The sequence below is a fragment of the Dendropsophus ebraccatus genome, chromosome 1 (assembly GCF_027789765.1).
Source record: "Dendropsophus ebraccatus isolate aDenEbr1 chromosome 1, aDenEbr1.pat, whole genome shotgun sequence".
In the NCBI taxonomy this organism is placed as follows: domain Eukaryota; kingdom Metazoa; phylum Chordata; class Amphibia; order Anura; family Hylidae; genus Dendropsophus; species Dendropsophus ebraccatus.
The window spans coordinates 217,882,398-217,902,893 of record NC_091454.1 but is presented as its reverse complement, the minus strand read 5'-3'; the positions used below and the strand labels follow the sequence as shown (position 1 = coordinate 217,902,893).

At 41.9% G+C, this 20,496-nt stretch overlaps 2 protein-coding genes across 4 annotated transcripts; both read right to left on the bottom strand.

The window, feature by feature from the left end:
* Positions 1–2,404: 2,404 nt before the first annotated feature.
* LOC138769804 (uncharacterized) lies at positions 2,405–7,398 on the bottom strand. 2 transcript variants are annotated; one of them, XM_069948488.1, is made up of 4 exons: positions 7,319–7,398; positions 6,791–7,126; positions 6,082–6,193; positions 2,405–3,515 (listed from the first exon to the last, which is right to left on the bottom strand). In XM_069948488.1, the coding sequence occupies exons 1-4, from the start codon at positions 7,368–7,370 to the stop codon at positions 2,855–2,857; spliced, it is 1,161 nt and encodes a 386-aa protein (XP_069804589.1). In that variant the 5' UTR covers positions 7,371–7,398; the 3' UTR covers positions 2,405–2,854. The 2 variants fall into 2 exon arrangements, with proteins under 2 accessions (XP_069804589.1, XP_069804598.1); XM_069948497.1 differs by having other exon boundaries at positions 2,405–3,512.
* Positions 7,399–7,527: 129 nt separating this feature from the next.
* On the bottom strand, positions 7,528–15,366 carry LOC138769786 (calpain-5-like). 2 transcript variants are annotated; one of them, XM_069948481.1, is made up of 13 exons: positions 15,293–15,366; positions 14,481–14,821; positions 11,806–11,940; positions 10,714–10,928; positions 10,442–10,631; positions 9,726–9,919; positions 9,563–9,640; positions 9,025–9,220; positions 8,752–8,874; positions 8,479–8,675; positions 8,205–8,326; positions 7,993–8,126; positions 7,528–7,700 (listed from the first exon to the last, which is right to left on the bottom strand). In XM_069948481.1, the coding sequence occupies exons 2-13, from the start codon at positions 14,634–14,636 to the stop codon at positions 7,530–7,532; spliced, it is 1,911 nt and encodes a 636-aa protein (XP_069804582.1). In that variant the 5' UTR covers positions 14,637–14,821; positions 15,293–15,366; the 3' UTR covers positions 7,528–7,529. The 2 variants fall into 2 exon arrangements, with proteins under 2 accessions (XP_069804582.1, XP_069804575.1); XM_069948474.1 differs by having other exon boundaries at positions 14,481–15,353.
* Positions 15,367–20,496: the final 5,130 nt, after the last annotated feature.

Sequence of the window (20,496 nt, the reverse complement as noted above, 5' to 3'; positions counted from 1 at the left end):
AGGTCTCAGCTTTTGCAAAAAATGTCTTACTTGTAAAAATTTGTACAAGTCTTCTTTTGGTATATTAAATTCATCCTGCGGACTTTGATAAGGGCGGAGAAGATCAGCCTCATAGAATTGTGCTGTGGTGGTTAGACCCTTGGCTTTCCATTCGGAAAGTGCAGGAGAGGCTTTCTATAGAGATTTGCTGCTGCTCTGGACAGTTCCTGACATGGACAGAGATGGCAGCAGAGAGCACTGTGTCAGACTGGAGAGAATACACCACTTCCTGCCGTACATACAGCAGCTGATAAGTACTGGAAGACTGGAGATTTTTTAATAGAAGTAAATTACAAATCTATATAAATTTCTGTCACCACTTGAAATAAAAAGAAAAACCAAAGTACCCCTTTAATGTCTGCTGTTATTCTGAGCCGGTGGACTGGCCGTCTTTATTAGTTTATTCATCTACAGCAGTGCTCGACTGCTGGCCAATCAGCTTCACTGGGCCACCTGACATCACTTCCTGCATTCAGTGTCTTTTTTTGCTGTTACTAAAGACGAATGGCCTTAGTGATGGGGCCTGGACTTCAGTTTTCCAGTAAGTGAGACACCTAGTGGCCAGATTTATAGCATTGTAATTCATATAGAAAACAGGCAAAGATTTAGTATATCTCCTCTCCTGCTGATTTAACATTATTTTTTTTGTAACAACCGTGCCCATTTAATCCATATGTGGGCACATCTGGTAATGGTGCCACACACAGCCAGGCACCCAGAACCTGTGATCCCCAGGAACATTATTAACAATAGACATTATGGGGGAGATTTATCAACATGGTGTAAAGTGAAACTGGCTCAGTTGTCCCTAGCAACCAATCAGATTCCACCTTTCATTTTCCAAAGAGTCTTTGAGGAATGAAAGGTGGAATCTGATTGGTTGCTAGGGGCAACTGAGCCAGTTTCACTTTACACCATGTTTTATAAATCTTCCCCTATAAGTTTTCTTCGCACATATATCATGGCCCTATCAGTATTATATGGACACTGCATAGCATTCTTACTGATCGCTCTACGGTTTGTTATGTCGCCACTATGATGTGTTCACTCTACTGTATTGTTTTATGTGTTATGCGATTTATCTTTGGTATTATGTTGGCAATATGATGTTTATATGGTATTATAATGGCACTGTATGGTAATATAGTGACATAATCGGGTATTTTCTGTATGGTAATGGTACTCTGATGTGTTTTCTGTATGGTATCGTGATGGCACTATGACATGTCTGTGTGGTATTATAGTGGTACTATGATGTGATACCTGTATGGTATAAATGTTGGCACTATGATGTATGCATTCCATGGTATTGTAGTGGCAATACAATGTGCTCACTGGATGTTATATTCTTACTATGGAGTGATCACTGTATGGTAACATGATGGCACTATGACGTGTTTTCTGTATTGTAATGTGTGCAGTCTATGGTATTATGTTGGCACTGTTATCTACTCATTATTTTAGTAACAAGTGTGCCCTGTATGCAGTTATCCTTAATTGTTTTCGTTTTGTTTTGCATGGTATTGTACTGTACTATACGGAATGGTACCATGATGTATTTTTGGATTCACAATTAAGGACAAATTTAGGGCCCATTGATTTCTATGGGGCTCTTCACACTGTCCATAGTTTTAGAGATCAGCAAAATAGACTGACAAGCTCTAGTAGGGACCATAACTGCGGCACAGATTGCATTCGGCAGTGTGGGGGTGCCCGTACCGGGGATCCTCTCCTAGTGGCCAGGCAGGGCAGAATGGGAATTGTACATTTTGTATAGAATATATGTTTGTATGAGAGAGGGGATATGTGTGTGTGTGTATATATATATATATATATATATATATATATATATATATATATATATATACACACACACACACACACACACACACACAGCTTACCTAATAATTTCTTCAGTACAACAAAGTAGAGAGGTTATACAGTAGCTTCTGTTTTTTTATGTGTCAGCACAGATTGTCCAATTGAAGTCTATGGGAACATCCGTTATTTCTATGGATCCGAAATTTTTTACAGAAGAAATGTCCGCAAATCAATAAAAATACGAATTGTTTCAAACCATTCCCACTTATTTAACCTTCCCCTTTGCCGATCCACAAAAAAAAAAAAAAAAGATTACGGATGCATTACGGATTAATTTTTTCCCCTGATTGCGGACAGTTGCAGACACTATATACTGTCTTGAAAAACTCCTGACCGTGTAGATGTAGCCTTACTCTGTGCAAATTACGTAGAGGAGAAATAGAGAAATACATGACCATAACGGAGGCAGTCATCATACCGATTATCAGATCTTCTTTCCAACCCCCTTATCCTAACCCAAGAGGACAAAAAAAATCAGACTTGGTTAAAAATGTGTAATATTTTATTTATATCATGAGAATAAAACAAGGGTCTGCTATTTTTAACTTTCTCAAAAAAAAAAAAATGCTAGGCAATACATGACCTACAGTTTTTGGTATCGTGTAAGGGAAGTGATGCTATGGGATTTACATTACTGGTGGTACTAGCCCCAGTCAGATCAGGACCAGAAAATCATTCTTGGTAGGAGGTATCAATTTGATTAATAAGATCCAAATGCAACATTTTGACCAAAGTTGGTAGTTAGATCGAGAAGGTCCTGATTCATATGGGGAACATATGACATCCAAAAAGATCTCTCCCTAAATCTATAAAGCCAGAACTTCCCCTTAAGGTCCCATATATGTTCAGACCTTCAGGCACCAGATGATCCTACAAAGCTAATATGATGGATATGTACAAAAAGATGGAGTAATAGTTTTTTGCAGTTTTTTTTTTATGAGATCATAGAATGTTCATACTTAAGATGAGGATTTTTGTGATGGGAGGTCCAGCCTGTCGCAGTATGATACATGGGGTTGATGGTTGTGAAAGGAGATTCCGGTGTCCTCGGAACTGTTAATCTAGAAGAATGTGGAGACACCAAGTCTTCGGAGGAATAGGATGCACCCTCGAATAACCAAGGGTGAGCGTTTGCATGGTAATGTGTTAAGGTCAATGAAGGATCCATACCATCATGCGAGAGCATCTCACGCTGATGAGGATTGATGGCTTGCTCAATCTGCAAGTCTTTCACATTCCGTATTTTGGGGTATCGCTTGTTGCGGTGGAGAACATTGGTATAGATTGGTTGTAGTGCCGGTAAGACTTGATGTGTGACTTGGTTCCTCATAGTTACATTAGGAGGTGTAGGACAAGGCTCTTCAGAAGGCCAATGACTGATCACAGTGGTGTTTCTTGGTGGTAGGCCCACAGAAGGTGGCTGGCTTGTTGGAAGGGTATGCTGGAGGTGAGCCCGTGTGGGTGGTGGGGTGTCAGTATCATGGGAAGTCTCATATGCCAAGTTGACGGATGGTGAACTTCTTCTATAGGGCACTTGGGATCCCTGACTTCTGGTCAACAATTGCTGCCTCGCACCTCTTAAATTAAAGACCCTACTGTGGAAAAATAACAAAAAGGGTAAAAACCATACAATACGATAAGACGGAAAACAGAGATACTATATACTACTTCAAATGTGTAGGGTTAGTGGAGGTGTGAAAATGTGAAACGTGTCCCAAGAAGTCAACTGCTGTAGGAACTTTGGGGAACTCTCGTCTTGTTGAAATTCTGTCTTGATGGCAAGTAATGTATGTTACAGGGATATTCCAGAAAGAAGAATCTATGTGATCTACCATGACCTGGACAACCTTATGTGGCCACAAAACAGGACAAATCTATCAGTGTCCTCCAAACGGGCCAGATCTGTGCTGACGGAAACAAAAGCGGGTCAATCACCACTATCGAATACCGTCCTCTGAAGGGATATGTTGTAGCCTGGACCCATTGATAGAAAGAGGGTATGTGGGGTATAAAATGTCCAGGACCTGGATCACTAGCACTTGAAGAAGAGTATTTTAGCCAAATGAATCAAAACTTAAGTGTTAAAATTAATAAAAACAAGTTTGAGGGGGGGAAAAAAAGCCAAATGTCCATTTGCTATTAACGTCTTGGGGGGTTTTGGAGGTGGTTGTCCTGTTAGTGACTAAAAACCAGAGTAATCATAGACAAGAGCGATCACAATGGCAACCAATCTGGCACCTGCCATCTTGGGTGTGTTTTTTTTTATGGCACTATGGTAGCAAGACACCCCCCCCACCTCCCAAAAAAAAAAAAAAAAGACTACAAAGAGTACTTTCAGTCAAAAGAACTACTGAAGAACATGGTGTGACCACCCCAGAGTCCCGACTCCAATCCAACCGAACTCCCTTGGTATGAGGTGTGCAAGTTAACAGACAAGGGACTTGGTACAAAGCAGATGAAAAAGATCTTAAAGAGAAACAAAAGATTTTTAATTTTTTTTTAAATACGAAAAGAGATGAGGGAGGGCAAGATAATAACAACGAATAATGACAACAACAACAAAGAACCAGTTCTATTTTATAACCATTGTTATCGGTTTTGTGCTGGTGGTCTTACTAAGAGCATTAGCCACAAGAGAAGGCCGAGGACTGGGGCGGACTAAAGATGTACAGGACATATGAGGTAAACCCCACAATGACCCTAACAGGACTCTATATATGGCTCAACATGTTTCAGGAAACAGAAGATGGATTGGAAGAGATTATATCAGACAGACACATACAGTATCCCTAACAGTCTATGTAATTCTTAAAGGGTTTGCACGTCACTTTATTTACCAAAAATGTCTCTTACCCCTAACAAACTGCTCTGAAGTCTTAGCCTAACAGCCAGTTGATAGTAGATTGCAGAGAAGGGAGACACCTAGTGGCCAAGTCTGTCTCTGATAAGATCTAGGACGGGACAGAGCACAAGTTCTGGGTAGGGCTTAGCATGTGATATGTGCAGGAGAAGAGGAAGCCTGTGTGCTGGTACCTTACAGAAATACCTATAAAGCGCAGGGTAGCTGTACCATGTGTCCTTACTGCTATGTGTTCACAGCATTGCGGTGTATTCTTGACAGCAGCTTTGGCAGTTCAGTATTTCGTGTAACCCCTTCCTTGCTGGGCTGCCGCTGTTTCTTTCATTTCTGGTCACACCGCACCTTGCAAACCCAGTGCTTCAGTAACTTTTTCCTCCACCACATGCCATCTATAGTAGTATAACTGTTCTGTCCAGCATAGCTCCAGCCTGCTCAGAGCATGTTCACACCACTATGGCGTGGCATAGCACACAGGAGTATGTGCTGGGCTGTTAAGGGCCAAAGAAATAAGGGTGAGAAAGCAGTGTTTGTACTACTGTAATTCTTCAAGAAATCCTTTGAAACTACTTCTTCCCATAGCTGCCTAGCCCAAATACAGCACAATACTGAGTCCATTTTGCTATGCCATGACATAGTGCTGATAAAAGTGCCCTAAATAGGCTGACTTTGTGCAGGGGGAATCATTTATACAGCACACTACCATAGATTGGGGGTGGGGGGAGGGAGGAGAAGGGGTTACTGATGCACAAGAGTTACACTTGCTGCTGCTGATAAGAAGATAAAGGAGGGGGAGAGATTACACTACGACAATGTGGATAATCAGAAGCAGATACACTGGTGTTTCCACAAGGGACGTCTGCCCTGAGATTTATATTGGTGATCAGAGAAAAGCCTTGATTTACCTTTTGTGGATCATCTTCACAATGCAGGCAGACTCTGCTTGCCAGCTTGCAGATACACAGCCCAGGCATACTCTTTCCCCTTTCTTACTATAGCAGATGCTAATACCCACCCACCACCTGTTATTTGTCCTGGAATTCTCCGCTGCTAGAGACAGAAATTCCGTGACAACAGGCAGCAAACATTGCAATGAATGGAGGAACCTAGTGACCAAAACTTTAGGACTGTCCTTTTGGTGTGGGATGTCTGGTGTAAATATCAATTACAAATAATATAAACTAATGACATGGGGAGGGGGGGGGGTTGAGACAATAGGGACCATTTAAGCAATTACTATTAACACCTGAGAAATGATAAATAAATAAAATTTAAGTTCCCTCAGTGATTTTACTGAATCTTACCAATGAGTCTTCCTCATCCAGCAGATATGGCATACAAGGACTACAGAGCCAAGAAAGAAGAATCCGCCCACCAGTAATGTTGCCAGAAGTGCATATTGTAAGTTGTATGCATCTAGGGAGAGAGAACCAAAACAAAGTCTATAGTAGTCTTCAAAGAAAACCAAGCCTAACTAATCCTATATGTGAACCCAGCCTCGTGGTTATATTGTTGTGAATAGGAGCAGTATTATAGTAGTTATATTCCTGTATATAGGAGCAGTATTATAGTAGTTATATTCCTGTATATAGGGAGCAGTATTATAGTAGTTATATTCTTGTATATAGCAGGCAGTATTATAGTAGTTATATTCCTGTATATAGGAGCAGTATTATAGTAGTTATATACTTGTATATAGGAGCAGTATTATAGTAGTTATATTCCTGTATATAGGAGCAGTATTATAGTAGTTATACTCCTGTATATAGGTGGCAGTATTATAGTAGTTATATTCTTGTATATAGGGGCAGTATTATAGTAGTTATATTCTTGTATACAGGGGGCAGTATTATAGTAGTTATATTCTAGTATATAGGAACAGTATTATAGTAGTTATATTCTTGTGTATAGGGAGCAGTATTATAGTAGTTATATTCTAGTATATAGGAACAGTATTATAGTAGTTATATTCTTGTACATAGAAGCAATATTATAGTAGTTATATTCTCTTACTTGAGTCTTCATCAATGGTAATACAGCTCTCATGAATACTCCCAGATGGAAAGGTGACAACCTCGCAGCAGACACACATCTTCAGAGTCATTATCTCTATCATGTAAGTTTTTCCTTCCCTTTTATGTAACGTCACCTCCTCCTGATAAGAAAATTTGGAGTAATTTCCCCAGTGAGGGTTTAGCACGGCTATCATGCTGTACGTTCCATTGGCATGCTCTTCCTTCCAGTGCACCTGGAAAACCCGTTCCTCGGGGAGCTGAGGGGTACAGAAGACCAGGTAGGAATCTAGAGTTCTTTGCGTGAAGTTGAGATCGATGAGAGATGATTGTTGTACTGGGGACAAATAAAGAGGACAAAAGAATTTTAATACAATTGCGTAAGTAGTCTGTGTCTGAGGTGACTATAGAATGGTCCACATGTGCCTCCAGGTATGGTTGCCTTCACACAAGTGACATCTCTAGGTATTATGTTTGACTTTCCACCATAAAACGATAAGGAATGTCATAAGAATAATAGACCTCTTACCTGAACCCACTCCACCTAGAAGGTAGAGCACTACAAGGACCAGTCTCCTCATCTTCAGGCACTGCAGTCGAAAGGTATTGAGAAGCAGAGCGGAAGTGTTGACTGACAATACCTTAGAACAGGAAAGAGGGGGAGAGGAAGAGAGAGCTACAGCGAGAAAGTAGGTGGTTAGATAAAGAAAAGAGTGTAAGACATGAAAGAGTGGAAAGAGTCAGAGCGCAGCCAGGTCTGAGCTGCTTGACGTCTCAACCATGATGTATCCAGCAGATGTCACATCCTTCCTTTGCAGTCTCAGGACTGATGATTTGTTGGACTCTCCGACGGCACATGGAATGGACACAGTACCAATCAGAGTGTTCCTAGTCCAGCGAGACAGCCAAACCTAAAAGTATAGCAATGTAAAGTTCAGTAGCAAAGGTTAAGGCCAAGGAGCGTTCAAGTATATTTGCACCATAAGTAGTTAGTCTTGGTGGTCCCTTCTATTCTAGGCATCTAGACCACAAAAATCCAATCTATGGTCTCGTGATCATCACTTTTGCATAGCCCGACATTCGTATACTATCAAGCCCCCCCCCCCCCAAATCTAGATATCGTCGGCAGGGAAATGTTCAAGTAAAAGGCAAGAATTATTATTTTTATTTTTTTTTATAAAAAAAACTAAACTTTATACCAACCTGCACAACAACAGGTCGCTTCTCATGTTTGCGGTAGAATACTGCTTTCACATCAAACTCTGGGTTTTGGCCCTTGACTTTCCTCGAGGTCACTTTTTTGCCCTCGCAGTGAATTGTGGCATAAACCACAGGGTCTACAAAGAACCATATTGATCAGAACCTATTCAAAAAGTCTAAATAATTTACTAAATTAGTATTACTGATAACTGTACCTCTATCACCACCTGGCGCTGATAGTCCTGACGCTGCATGTACTGTGATAGAGGTGACAACTCGCGGAGAACCCACTAAGAAGGACATACAGGATGGTTGAGGAGCATCTTGTGTCAGTTCCCTGTGATCAGAAAGGGGTCTCTAATTTGCCAGACATTTTATGCACCCAAATCAACAATGGCCATTGCATTTTCAGTCATGATCATGGGTAATATTGACCTTTTTGTCCAAGAGGAATGTTACTTTTGAAAAAATTGCTGCAAGATGTTGTACCTTAGGTGGCTTGCACGGTCTGTATACACCCGCAGGAGGAAGGATCCAGTCAACCCTGGTTGAAAAGTGGTTGGTAAAATGACATAGCGCCCCTTTAGCAGCTCAATATGAACCAAGACACTACGAGAGTTTATATAGGTTGAAGACGTAACTTTAGTGGGTGTGCAATGTAGACGGTATTTTCGATTCATCTCCACCTGACAGAAAGAGGAACAATGAACGATAAAGGCCAGAAAACTGAAATACAGTCCAAAAATAGTCGCCAATTAGTACCTTAAAGACAAAGAAGCCAATGGGCAGATTTTCGCCGCCCCCTGCCGTACGTTGGTTTCTTCGGTCTTCCTGCTCCAGAGAGATGAGAACATTGTCCTGGTCCAAGATGACATCAAAGCAGAACTGCAAGAAAAGAGACTTATTTACATGAGATGGTTCTTCATAGTCATCAGAATACCTCTGTTGAGGCTGTACTGCAGGATTTTTGGCATTGAGCTCTTTAAGGTCATGAATATAATCATCACTGATATGTTCTAGCTTTCTCTCGAATACCTGTGGGTTGTGTAGGTAGGTGGCCTTGTTATTTGGACAGCCACCACTCCTATCCCTAAGGGGATCCGAATGCTGATTCCAACCTGAGAAGAACGATTCTTCTTTCCACGTCTTTTGGGTGCTCAGAAGGTGAGTGTTGACCCGTCGACAAAGAGTAATATCGGTGAAGTGAGAGCAGAAGTCATCCCAACTCATCCTAGTAAGTAGATAGGACATGTGTAAGCATCAACAGTGATGGCCCTCTTCTTGCTACTCATGGGTTAACTTATTAGCAAATACATTTGGCAGGGACCTCTATCCAATTTCTTCAACTTAGACACCACTTAACCTTCTATTGCAACCTAAACGTAGATGTAGTATCGGATTCAGGCAGCTCACCCCCCTGGTCTACTGGAGGTATAGAGACAAGGATGCCCTTAGACTTTAATGGAGAAAGCCACATGAATGTATGACCAACCCTAACTTCTATTCTGGATATTACCGCTAAAGGACCATTAGATGATGACTTAGCAATATAAAGAGCTTGTTCAACATTTACCAAAATTCTCCATCATCGTCAACAGTGACTCCCAGCTTTTCTCTCTGTCTTCGACTCACTTTCTTCCATTCTTCTGACCTACAAATACAGATGGTCTGCGTCCACATCAATATCTTACACTCAGAGCCCATAACTGGTCTTTGTGGCCTAGTTCAGCCCTTACTTGTCACTCCAGGCTCCCGTCCATTCTCCGCTCCCCCAGGGATTCCTTAGACGAATGAGTCGTAATTTATGTGTCCGGAAAAGAGACAGCAGTCCTGAGTGTAGGGCGATGTTCCTAATGGCGGTAACACTGTAGGCGTGACCCGTTACCAGGCCGCTGGAGAGGACTTCTTCAATACCGTAACTGGGGCTTGGCTGAATGAAAAGAAAAGTTTGGTTTTATCATCAAAACTCCACCAATTCTTATCACAAGAGTCCACCTCCTTAATTCACTGTCTGCTATTTGACCCGGTTCTCCTATGGTCATTGAGATTAATTATCTTTTGACCCCAAGCTTAATTCTGTTCCAAAAATACTTAACATCTCCTCTACAGGGCTCAATTCTTACCAAACTCTTGTCACTGTAGGCTTCTCAGCCTCATTTGGTAAAAAATTAGCTGTAGGTTAAAGTCTATTTGATTCAGTTTGGTATTGACCAGCTTAGAAGGAACAGCATCAAGGTCCCAGACTACCCAGTTCACTGGTTACAAAGGCTTGGGGGAACATAGATTCAGATTATTAGCATATGGTAAGCACTACGGTGGCTAGTTTCCACCTAATGCATAGCCCAATGATCCTCCCCTCTATGACCAAACTCATAGGTACCACCCAATATCTCTCTCCAAAGCTGGCTTATAAACCCTGTGCAAAAAAAAACCAAACACCTCCACTCCTTACCCTGATAGCAGCAGATATAAGAGATGCCCGGGAGTGCGCCTTCATCAGAGACTTAAACAGCTTCTTCTTTTCTTCATCTGACCCATAATTCCCTTCATTAAGGCTGATGGCCTCAGAAACTCCACCAGTGAAGTCAATGAGAGCTTCGGCGGTGCTGCCTCCATCCAGGGCTTCATAATTCCCAATGAGTCTAACCGAAAAGACAATGTAACATGGAAAAATAGGAACAAGTCAGGAGCAGAAAGAGTCTATGGGAGGAGAGGGGACCTTACTTGGCATAGGCCTTCTCTAGTAGGGAACACCAAAACACATTGCCCTTCTGACCAGGCCGACAGAATATCAACTCCCCTCCCGATGTGGGCAGACGGTCATCTATCACAACCTCTACCCAGTGGCCAAAACGCCAGAATCGGAACCTGAAGATTCCAGAATGTGGGGAACCTCCTGCAGAGTGGGGCCAGTCCTGTTCTTCAGGGGATGGTATAACCTGCCGAACAAGACAATAATGAAGATCTTAGATGGAAATGCCCATGAGGTATAACATGTATACCTTATAGCAGCCGTACATATAGAATTACATACAGTATATCCCCAGGCTATACCAGCTGTACATATATAATTATATACAGGAGATACCCAGGTTATACCAGCTGTAAATATATAAATGTATACAGGAAATACCCAGATTATAGCAGCATGCTCCATATAACTATGTATAGGAGGTGACCTGCAATGTAATATATGACAATAAGTACCATGCCCTGAGCGGTTTTCCAGGAACACAAGTGGGGTGTAGAGTCTCCATGGAGGAAATCCACCCAGCAACAACTGAGTCACTATAGGTCATAGAACCAGGGAAACCAGATTGTCAAGATGTTTGTTGCTCGCACATTAATTATCTATAAGGAAGGTTTATGTTTGATGGCAAGAATGGGATAAAAGTCAGGACAGAAAATTCCATTCTGATCGGGGAAGAAAGGATGCTTAACATTAGTTACCCACAAACACACAACTTATGGCCAAGGCCAGAACATCGATTGGGTCAATGTGCCATCGGTTTTGGCTAGGAAAGGGACCAATGAAGGCGTAGCGATAACACTCTCCCCTTGGCACTGGGACCATGTATACATGTCAATTGTTCTGAGGAACATAGTTCTAGTAGGTTCTTGTTCTGAGGCTCAGGTCCAAGACTTCCATGTGCCACTCAAACGTTGGCCCCAATGTGTCCTTCTCCTGGATCCTCAAGGACGATATTTTGAGACTTGCTGTGTTCAGGTTTTTAGACCCCTATAAACCACGTTACCAAGAATGACCCAAATTTTCCACCAAACCAGGGGCCATCCGCACTTCTGCTTCTAACTTACCTTCTTCCAGATTGATGGATCTCCAGCCAGACAAGATACAGCAGCTACAAACCAGCAGTTACCCAGACTACCCTGCTGCAGGTCCCGCGGACTGATGCCACCTTCAGAAAACAGACGAGGTGACTGAACCAGCTCCTGTGAAGGAGAAGACAACATTAGTTGTAGATATTTCTGTGAGGTACCTTTCGTGACTCTGTTGGGTAGACTGATACCAAGGGGCAAAGAGTATTTCCGCTACAGTTGGGAGTTTACTGGTTCAGGTTGGGGGGGGGGGGGAGCCACAGTTTTAGGCTGACATGGCCTTGGTCCAGGCATGGACGGAGTCTCTTTTCCCGGCTGTAAGTCTAAAGGATATCCTGCACACTGTCTGAGGCCGCTGGGCACACTGCAGGAGTCTTAGTGCTTTTAATAGTAAGGGAAAATATACAACTAGATATCAAGAAACCCATAGCAAAATTTGAAAGGTTTCCCTACCACGTGGTATCTCACATGGACACGATGGGGGGAGATTTATCAAAAATGGTGTAAAGTCAAATTGGCTCAGTTGCCCCTAGCAACCAATCAGATTCCACCTTTTATTTTCCAAAGAGTCTGTGAGGAATGAAAGGTGGAATCTGATTGGTTGCTAGGGGCAACTGAGCCAGTTTCACTTTACACCATGTTGGATAAATCTCCCCCATCCTATCCACATGTCCACCTAAAAGCAAAGGATCATAAATGGTGGGCCCCTCTATTACTAGGAATGGAGACTCCGGTGGATCTGGCCATTTAGGATAGTACCGGCACCACTCAGTAATGATCTGTGGTAGTATCCATAAACCAGAGCGCCAAGGCTGGGTTCACATGCAGTGTCCCGGGTTCTCATGAATGTATGCCCACATATTAAAACCACATACAAGTATCCATACAGCAGAACCCTCAGAGCAGTAAGAAGTTGCCATAGAGTACTGTCTAGTAGTATCCATAACTTAGTTCCTAACAGTAGTACATAGTAGTTTCCACAGAAGCAGGCCTAGATACAAGTTACATTATCTCAGAACCCTTATGTTAGCAAGTTCCATTACATTAGTGCCCTGTAGTAGTAGTCCAGATTTTATTCTCTATCTGCCCACACATTAGACCCGCATACAAACATCCCTATAGCAGAGCCCTCAGAAGTCTCACACAGTAGTATCAATAAAGTTCCTATAGAAAAGGTATCTGTAGTAATATAAGTAAATTAGTTCCCTATATATTAGCTTCCATAGAGGCATGCCCACATGTGAGACCCACAACATACAGACATCCATAAATCAGAGCCCTTAGAGTAGTGCCATATAATAGTATCCATATAGGAGTATCCATACACTAAAACCCTCAGTGTAGTGTCATATAGTAGTATCTATATAGCATAGCCCTCAGTGTAGTGCCATATAGGGTATTAATACAGCAGACTCCTCAGTGTAGTGTCATATAGTAGTATCTATATAGCAGAGCCCTTAGTGTAGTGTCATATAGTAGTATGCATACAGAAGAGCCCTCAGTGTAGTGCCATATAGTAGTATCCATACAGCAAAGCCCTCAGTGTAATGTCATATAGTAGTATCTATATAGCAGAGCCCTTAGTGTAGAGCCATATAGTAGTATGCATACAGAAGAGCCCTCAGTGTAGTGCCATATAGTAGAATCCATATAGCAGTATCCATACAGCAGAGCCCTTAGTGTAGTGTCAAAGTAGAATCCATAAAATAGAGCCCTTAGTGTCATATAGTAGTATCCATACAGAAGAGCCCTCAGTGTAATGTCATATAGTAGTATCCATGAAGCAGAGCCCTTGGTGTAGTGTCATATAGCAGTATCCATACAGAAGAGCCCTCAGTGTAGTGTCATATAGTAGTATCCATGAAGCAGAGCCCTTGATGTAGTGTCATATAGCAGTACCCATACAGCAGAGCCCTTGCTGTAGTGCCATATAGTAGTATCCATACAGAAGAGCCCTCGGTGTAGTGTCATATAGTAGTATCCATGAAACAGAGCCCTCGGTGTAGTGTCATATAGTAGTATCCATGAAGCAGAGCCCTTGGTGTAGTGTCATATAGTAGTATCCATGAAACAGAGCCCTCGGTGTAGTGTCATATAGTAGTATCCATGAAACAGAGCCCTCGGTGTAGTGTCATATAGTAGTATCCATGAAACAGAGCCCTTGGCGTAGTGTCATATAGTAGAATCTATACAGCAGAGCCCTCAGTGTAGCATTACATAGTAGTATCTATACAGCAGAGCCCTCAGTGTAGTGCTATATAGTAGTATCCATACAGAAGAGCCCTCAGGGTCACACCATATAGTAGTATCCATGAACCAGAGCCCTCGGTGTAATGTCATATCGTAGTACCCATACAGCAGAGCCCTTAGTGTAGTGCCATATAGTAGTATCCATACAGAAGAGCCCTCAGGGTCACACCATATAGTAGTATCCATGAACCAGAGCCCTCGGTGTAATGTCATATCGTAGTACCCATACAGCAGAGCCCTTAGTGTAGTGCCATATAGTAGTATCCATACAGAAGAGCCCTTGGTGTAGTGTCATATAGTAGTATCCATGAAGCAGAGCCCTTGGTGTAGTGTCATATAGCAGTACCCATACAGCTCAGCCCTTAGTGTAGCGCCATATAGTAGTATCCATAAAAAACAATTACCTGGGGGCGTTTCCACACCACAGCACCGGGGGGGCTCCTGCTATAGTAAAGGGATTCGATACTTGCTGGGAACTTGGGGTCCTCGTAGAGGCGACCTTGCTGGCGGCACTGTTTTTTGAGACGGTCATAATGTTGGTCTTGGAAATGGATCACCATTGTGAGGACAGTCCTCCTCCACCATGTAGTTATGGGGCACTTCTATAGTGAAAGATGCTGTGCCAGGTCCAGGGACAACGTTACTGAGGATGATCCCCTTGTCTTATTATGGAGATGCCGCCACCACCACCACGTGACATTAGCCACCAGCGGGTTTGCTGAGGAATATCCCCACCATCACAGTCCTAGGGTTGAAAATTCCTTGAGTTTTGTATGAGAAGTATCAGATCTCAGCGCTTTGTGCTGGGTCGGGTGTTATCATTGGGTGTGATAGTGAATAGAACTTGCTTGGCTAGTTTCTTAGGGATATAAGCACCACCCAGAGACAGGCAGAAAGACTTGAGAAGTCCACCAGAGAGGGCCAAGAAAGAAGCCTGTAGTCTAGAAGGGCAGGCAGTGCAGACATGGCTTCTAGTGACTCTGTTTGTTTTGCGGAGGGAGGGTAGATGGAGGCAACAGGACAAAGGTTATTCAAAGCTATACAGGTGTAAGAAGAGAGACGGACATTCCTTAGAGGAGAGAGGACAAGAGAGGGAAACAAAGGGTGGACAATGAAAGAGACAGACTTACAGCAACTCCATGATCTACAGGTAGAGGCCACAGAATGTTACAGAATCAATAAGGTGGAGAGAGGACAAAGGTCCATCAGGCCCTACCTATGGCAATATAGTGTTGGAGAAAGAATACAGCATGGTGAAGACTGAAGCAGAGGCCATCCTGGAGATCAGGACAGAAGATGCAAATACATCAGTAACATAAGTATTACAAGAGGTGCTGACAGGTGGAGGAGGCAGGACTGACAGGGGCTACACCCAAGTGTGATTCACCTGCACTGCGGACAACTAGGAAACACTCATTGTACAGTACTCTACAATAACATATCTGGAATTACTACTACATATACTTCCTCTATAAAAATAAGAACATAACTACTATAATACTTCTCCTATATACAGGGATATAACTACTATAATACTGCTCCTATATACAAGAATATAACTACTATAATACTGCTCCTATATACAGGAATATAACTACTATAATACTACTCCCTATATACAGGAATATAACTACTATAATACTGCTCCTATATACAAGAATATAACTACTATAATACTGCTCCTATATACAAGAATATAACTACTATAATACTGTTCCTATATACAAGAATATAACTACTATAATACTGTTCCCTATATACAAGAATATAACTACTATAATACTGCTCCTATATACAAAAATATAACTGCTATAATACTGCTCCTATATACAAGAATATAACTACTATAATACTGCTCCTATATACAAGAATATAACTACTATAATACTGCTCCTATATATAGGAATATAACTACTATAATACTGCTCCTATATACAAGAATATAACTACTATAATACTGCTCCTATATACAAGAATATAACTACTATAATACTGCTCCTATATACAAGAATATAACTACTATAATACTGCTCCTATATACAAGAATATAACTACTATAATACTGCTCCTATATACAAGAATATAACTACTATAATACTGCTCCCTATATACAAGAATATAACTACTATAATACTGCCCACTATATACAGGTATATAACTACTATAATACTGCTCCTATATACAGCAACATAACTACTATAACACTGCTTCTATATACATGAATATAACTACGATAAGGCTATGTTCACACAACGTTGTTTTGCGGCCATGTTTTTAGACAGGTGTCATTTGGAGGAGAAAACATAGCCGTATTCTCGCTTTAAAATGATGGCCGTTCAAATATAGGTCCAAACACAAATGTTGTGTTAAAGTGACTGTACCACCAGGCCCAGGCTGAAGCACTGGAGGCAGGCCGACCCACCCTTAGTGGGAGAACCCCCCGCCCCTCTATGATAGGGTTCCATTGAGTCGCCCCGCCTCCAGTGCTTCAGCCTGGGCCTGGTGGTACAGTCCCTTAAACATATTCTTATACTGCCCCCCCATGTACAAAAATATACTATATCAGCAATGTCACAGTCAGAACAACACAAAAGACATGGCTGTACACCCACATCATACGAGTCACTTCTTAGCATAGTTACAAACTAACATGAGGTTGTTGTCTTACACTGTACAAGCCTGAATGCCACTTCACAGCCATGTGGGTCCCTAACCTAATGAGTATGAGACAGGGTAGTGACTGCTATCAGTGCGACACAAGCGCCCACAAGGGAAGCGGGGTAGTGCTCAGGCATATTGCCTGATTGATATTACTTTACTGAAAAAGTAGTAGATGCTTAGAACAAACTTCCAGCAGATGTGGTTGTTAAATCTACAATAACAGAATGTAACCTGCCTGATATATACATATATCTATTCTAAGATAATAGGAGAAATACTAAAAGGGCCGACTAGATGGAGCAGGTGGTCTTTTTCTGCCAGCAATCTTCTAGGCAGCCTCAATCCTACCAGACTATATAGACCTGCTTGCTCTGGGCCACATCAGCATGAAATGTGAACAGATCACAGACACTCACCTTTCCACATGCACCCAACCAACAGATTGAGAGAAGCTGGAATTTAAAGTGAATGTACCATCAGGCCCAGGCTGAAGCACTGGAGGCAGGCCGACCCACCCCCAGTGGGAAGAAACCCCCACCCGTCTATGGTGCGGCTCTATTGATTCTAATGGGGGCGGGGAGTTCCTCCCACTGTGGTTGGGTCAGCCTGCCTCCAGTGCTTCAGCCTGGGCCTGATGGTACATTCACTTTAAGGGTACAAACACACACACCGTATACGCAGCAGATTTGATGCTGTGTTCAGTTATTTAGATCTAATCTGCTGCATATTGCAGCAGTAAATACGCTGCTTATACGGTGTGTGGGTTTATACCCTAACTATCATGCAGTCTCTTGCTACTTAAAAACACCTGACAAATGGGTGGAGTGCTGGAAACAAGGGGTAAGGGGACAGAATCTACAAACCAACAGATCATTGTATTACATGTAGATGTGTGGCCACTAAACTCAAAGGGGTTATCCAGCGCTACAAAAACATGGCCACTTTCTACCAGAGACAGCACCACTCTTGTCTCCAGTTTGGGTGCAGCTTTTGTAACACAGTTTCATTAAAGTGAATGGAGCTTAATTGAAAATCACACCTGACAAGCAGACAAGAGTGGAGCTGTCTCTGGAAGAAAGTGACCATGTTTTTGTAGCGCTGGATAACCCCTTTAAGGTCAGGAGGAGTGTAGGAGCCGGCACTGCTGTAGCCCAAAAAAATATGGTGGTGAGGTCAGTGGAGCAAACAAAGTAACATATTGGGAGATACAAGTGTCGTCCTGTGCGTGGTGCTCTACTGCGGCAGAAAATTACAGTCTCATTATAAATGGCAAGATCAGAAGTAGCAAGGATGCACAGCGGCACTCACCGATCACTGAAGCAAACAAAAACGTTCAGCAGTTGTCTTGGCGGGCTACAGCTATTTCCCGGGAATGACCCGCTTCCTTACTGTGCATCCTTTCTACTTCTGATCTTGACATAAAATTACTATAATACTGCCCCCCTATATACAAGAATATAACTACTATAATACTGCTACTATATACAAGAATATAACTACTATAATACTGCTTCCATATACAAGAATATAACTATTATAATACTGCTCCTATATACAAGAATATAACTACTATAATACTGCTCCTATATACATAAATATAACTACTATAATACTGCCTCCTATATACAAGAATATAACTACTATAATACTGCTCCTATATACAAGAATATAACTACTATAATACTGCCTCCTATATACAGGAATATAACTACTATACTACTGCTCCTATATACAGAAATATAACTACTATAATACTGCTCCTATATACAGGATATAACTACTATAATACTGCTCCTATATACAAGAATATAACTACTATAATACTGCTCCTATATACAGAAATATAACTACTATAATACTGCTCCTATATACAGAAATATAACTACTATAATACTGCTCCTATATACAGAAATATAACTACTATAATACTGCTCCTATATACAGGAACATAACTACTATAATACTGCTCCTATATACAAGAATATAACTACTATAATACTGCTCCTATATACAAGAATATAACTACTATAATACTGCCCCCTATATACAAGAATATAACTACTATAATACTGCTCCTATATACAGGAATATAACTACTATAATACTGCTCCTATATACAAGAATATAACTACTATAATACTGCCTCCTTATATACAGGAATATAACTACTATAATACTGCATCCTATATATAAGAATATAACTACTAAAACACTGCCCCTACGTACAGTACTGTACCACTGCCTGCTGTGGCCAAACATACAGAGACTATAATAATGCCCCTTGTTATCACTTTTCTTTCCTGCATTTCGTGCATTACTCAGGAGGGGGCAGCATAGAGCAGACAGTTAATATAGTAAGTGTATACGTCTACTGAGTAACATGGCAGCAGCTGCCCACAAGCCGTTTATTAGTCACATCTGTTTTTCGCTCTATACATGTAATCCCTGAACCCTAATAAAGATCTTATTGTGGAGATATTAAACATTGCTGGTCCCAGCATGGATGTCAGGTGCAGTAAAACTTACCGTTTACACATATTACATGCACTACATGGTTACTAAAGGGATTTTCCAGTCTTAAAAAGACCTCTTCACTTCCTACCAGAAACAGCACCTCTCTGTCCTCACTTTGGGCATGGTTTAGCCCCATTAAAGGAGAAGTCTGGTGAAACTTTTTATCAAAGTATAATATTGCCCCCAAAAGTTATACAAATCCCCAATATACACTTATTACGGGAAATGCTTATAAAGTGCTTTTTCCCTGCATTTACTACTGCATCAAGGCTTCACTTCCTGGATAACATGGTGATGTCACTTCCTGGATAACATGGTGATGTCACTTCCTGGATAACATGGTGATGTCACTTCCTGGATAACATGGCGATGTCACTTCCTGGATAACATGGCGATGTTACTTCCTGGATAACATGGCGATGTCACTTCCTGGATGACATGGTGATGTCACGCCCCGACTCCCAGAGCTGTGCGGCTGTGGCGAGGATGATGGCAGAGGGATGCTCAGTGTCCCTCCAGTGCCCTGTGTCCCTCAGTGTCCCCCTGCCATCATCCTCTCCAGCAGCCACAGCCCGCACAGCTCTGGGAGTCAGGTCGTGACATCACCATGTTGTCCAGGAAGTGACATCACCATGTTGTCCAGGAAGTGACATCACCATGTTGTCCAGGAAGTGAAGCCTTGATGCAGTAGTAAGTGCAGGGAAAAAAGCACTTTATAAGCATTTCCCGTAATAAGTGTATATTGGGGATTTGTATAACTTTTGGGGGGAAATACAATACTTTAATAAAAAGTTTCGCCAGACTTCTACTTTAAAAACAATGGGGCTGAACTGTAATACCACACACAACCTGACGACAGGGGTGGCGCTGTTTAAAAAGGAATTTTTGGTCTTTCTTATTCCGGATTAACCCTTTAATGCCATTCTTATCTTATGTTCTAGCAGTACCAGAGGGAAGATGTATGTGTGTCTGGAAAACTATGGTGGTCCTCTAAACCATACTGTCCGAATCCCTGGCTCTCCTCCTGTATGTATATATATAACGGTATTACACACCAGTCACCCCTGCCCTCCTGTGTTTGTATATAGTGCATGTGACATGCTGGATACTGCTGTTCAGGACACAGCAGCTGTCTCTCCTGTGCCTTTCAGTCTATGGGGGACTGTCGTACTCTGTGCAAGGCCTGATGGGAGAGTACTTACCACGGCGGCCGTTGATCGCAACAATCAAGATTGAAACAAAAAA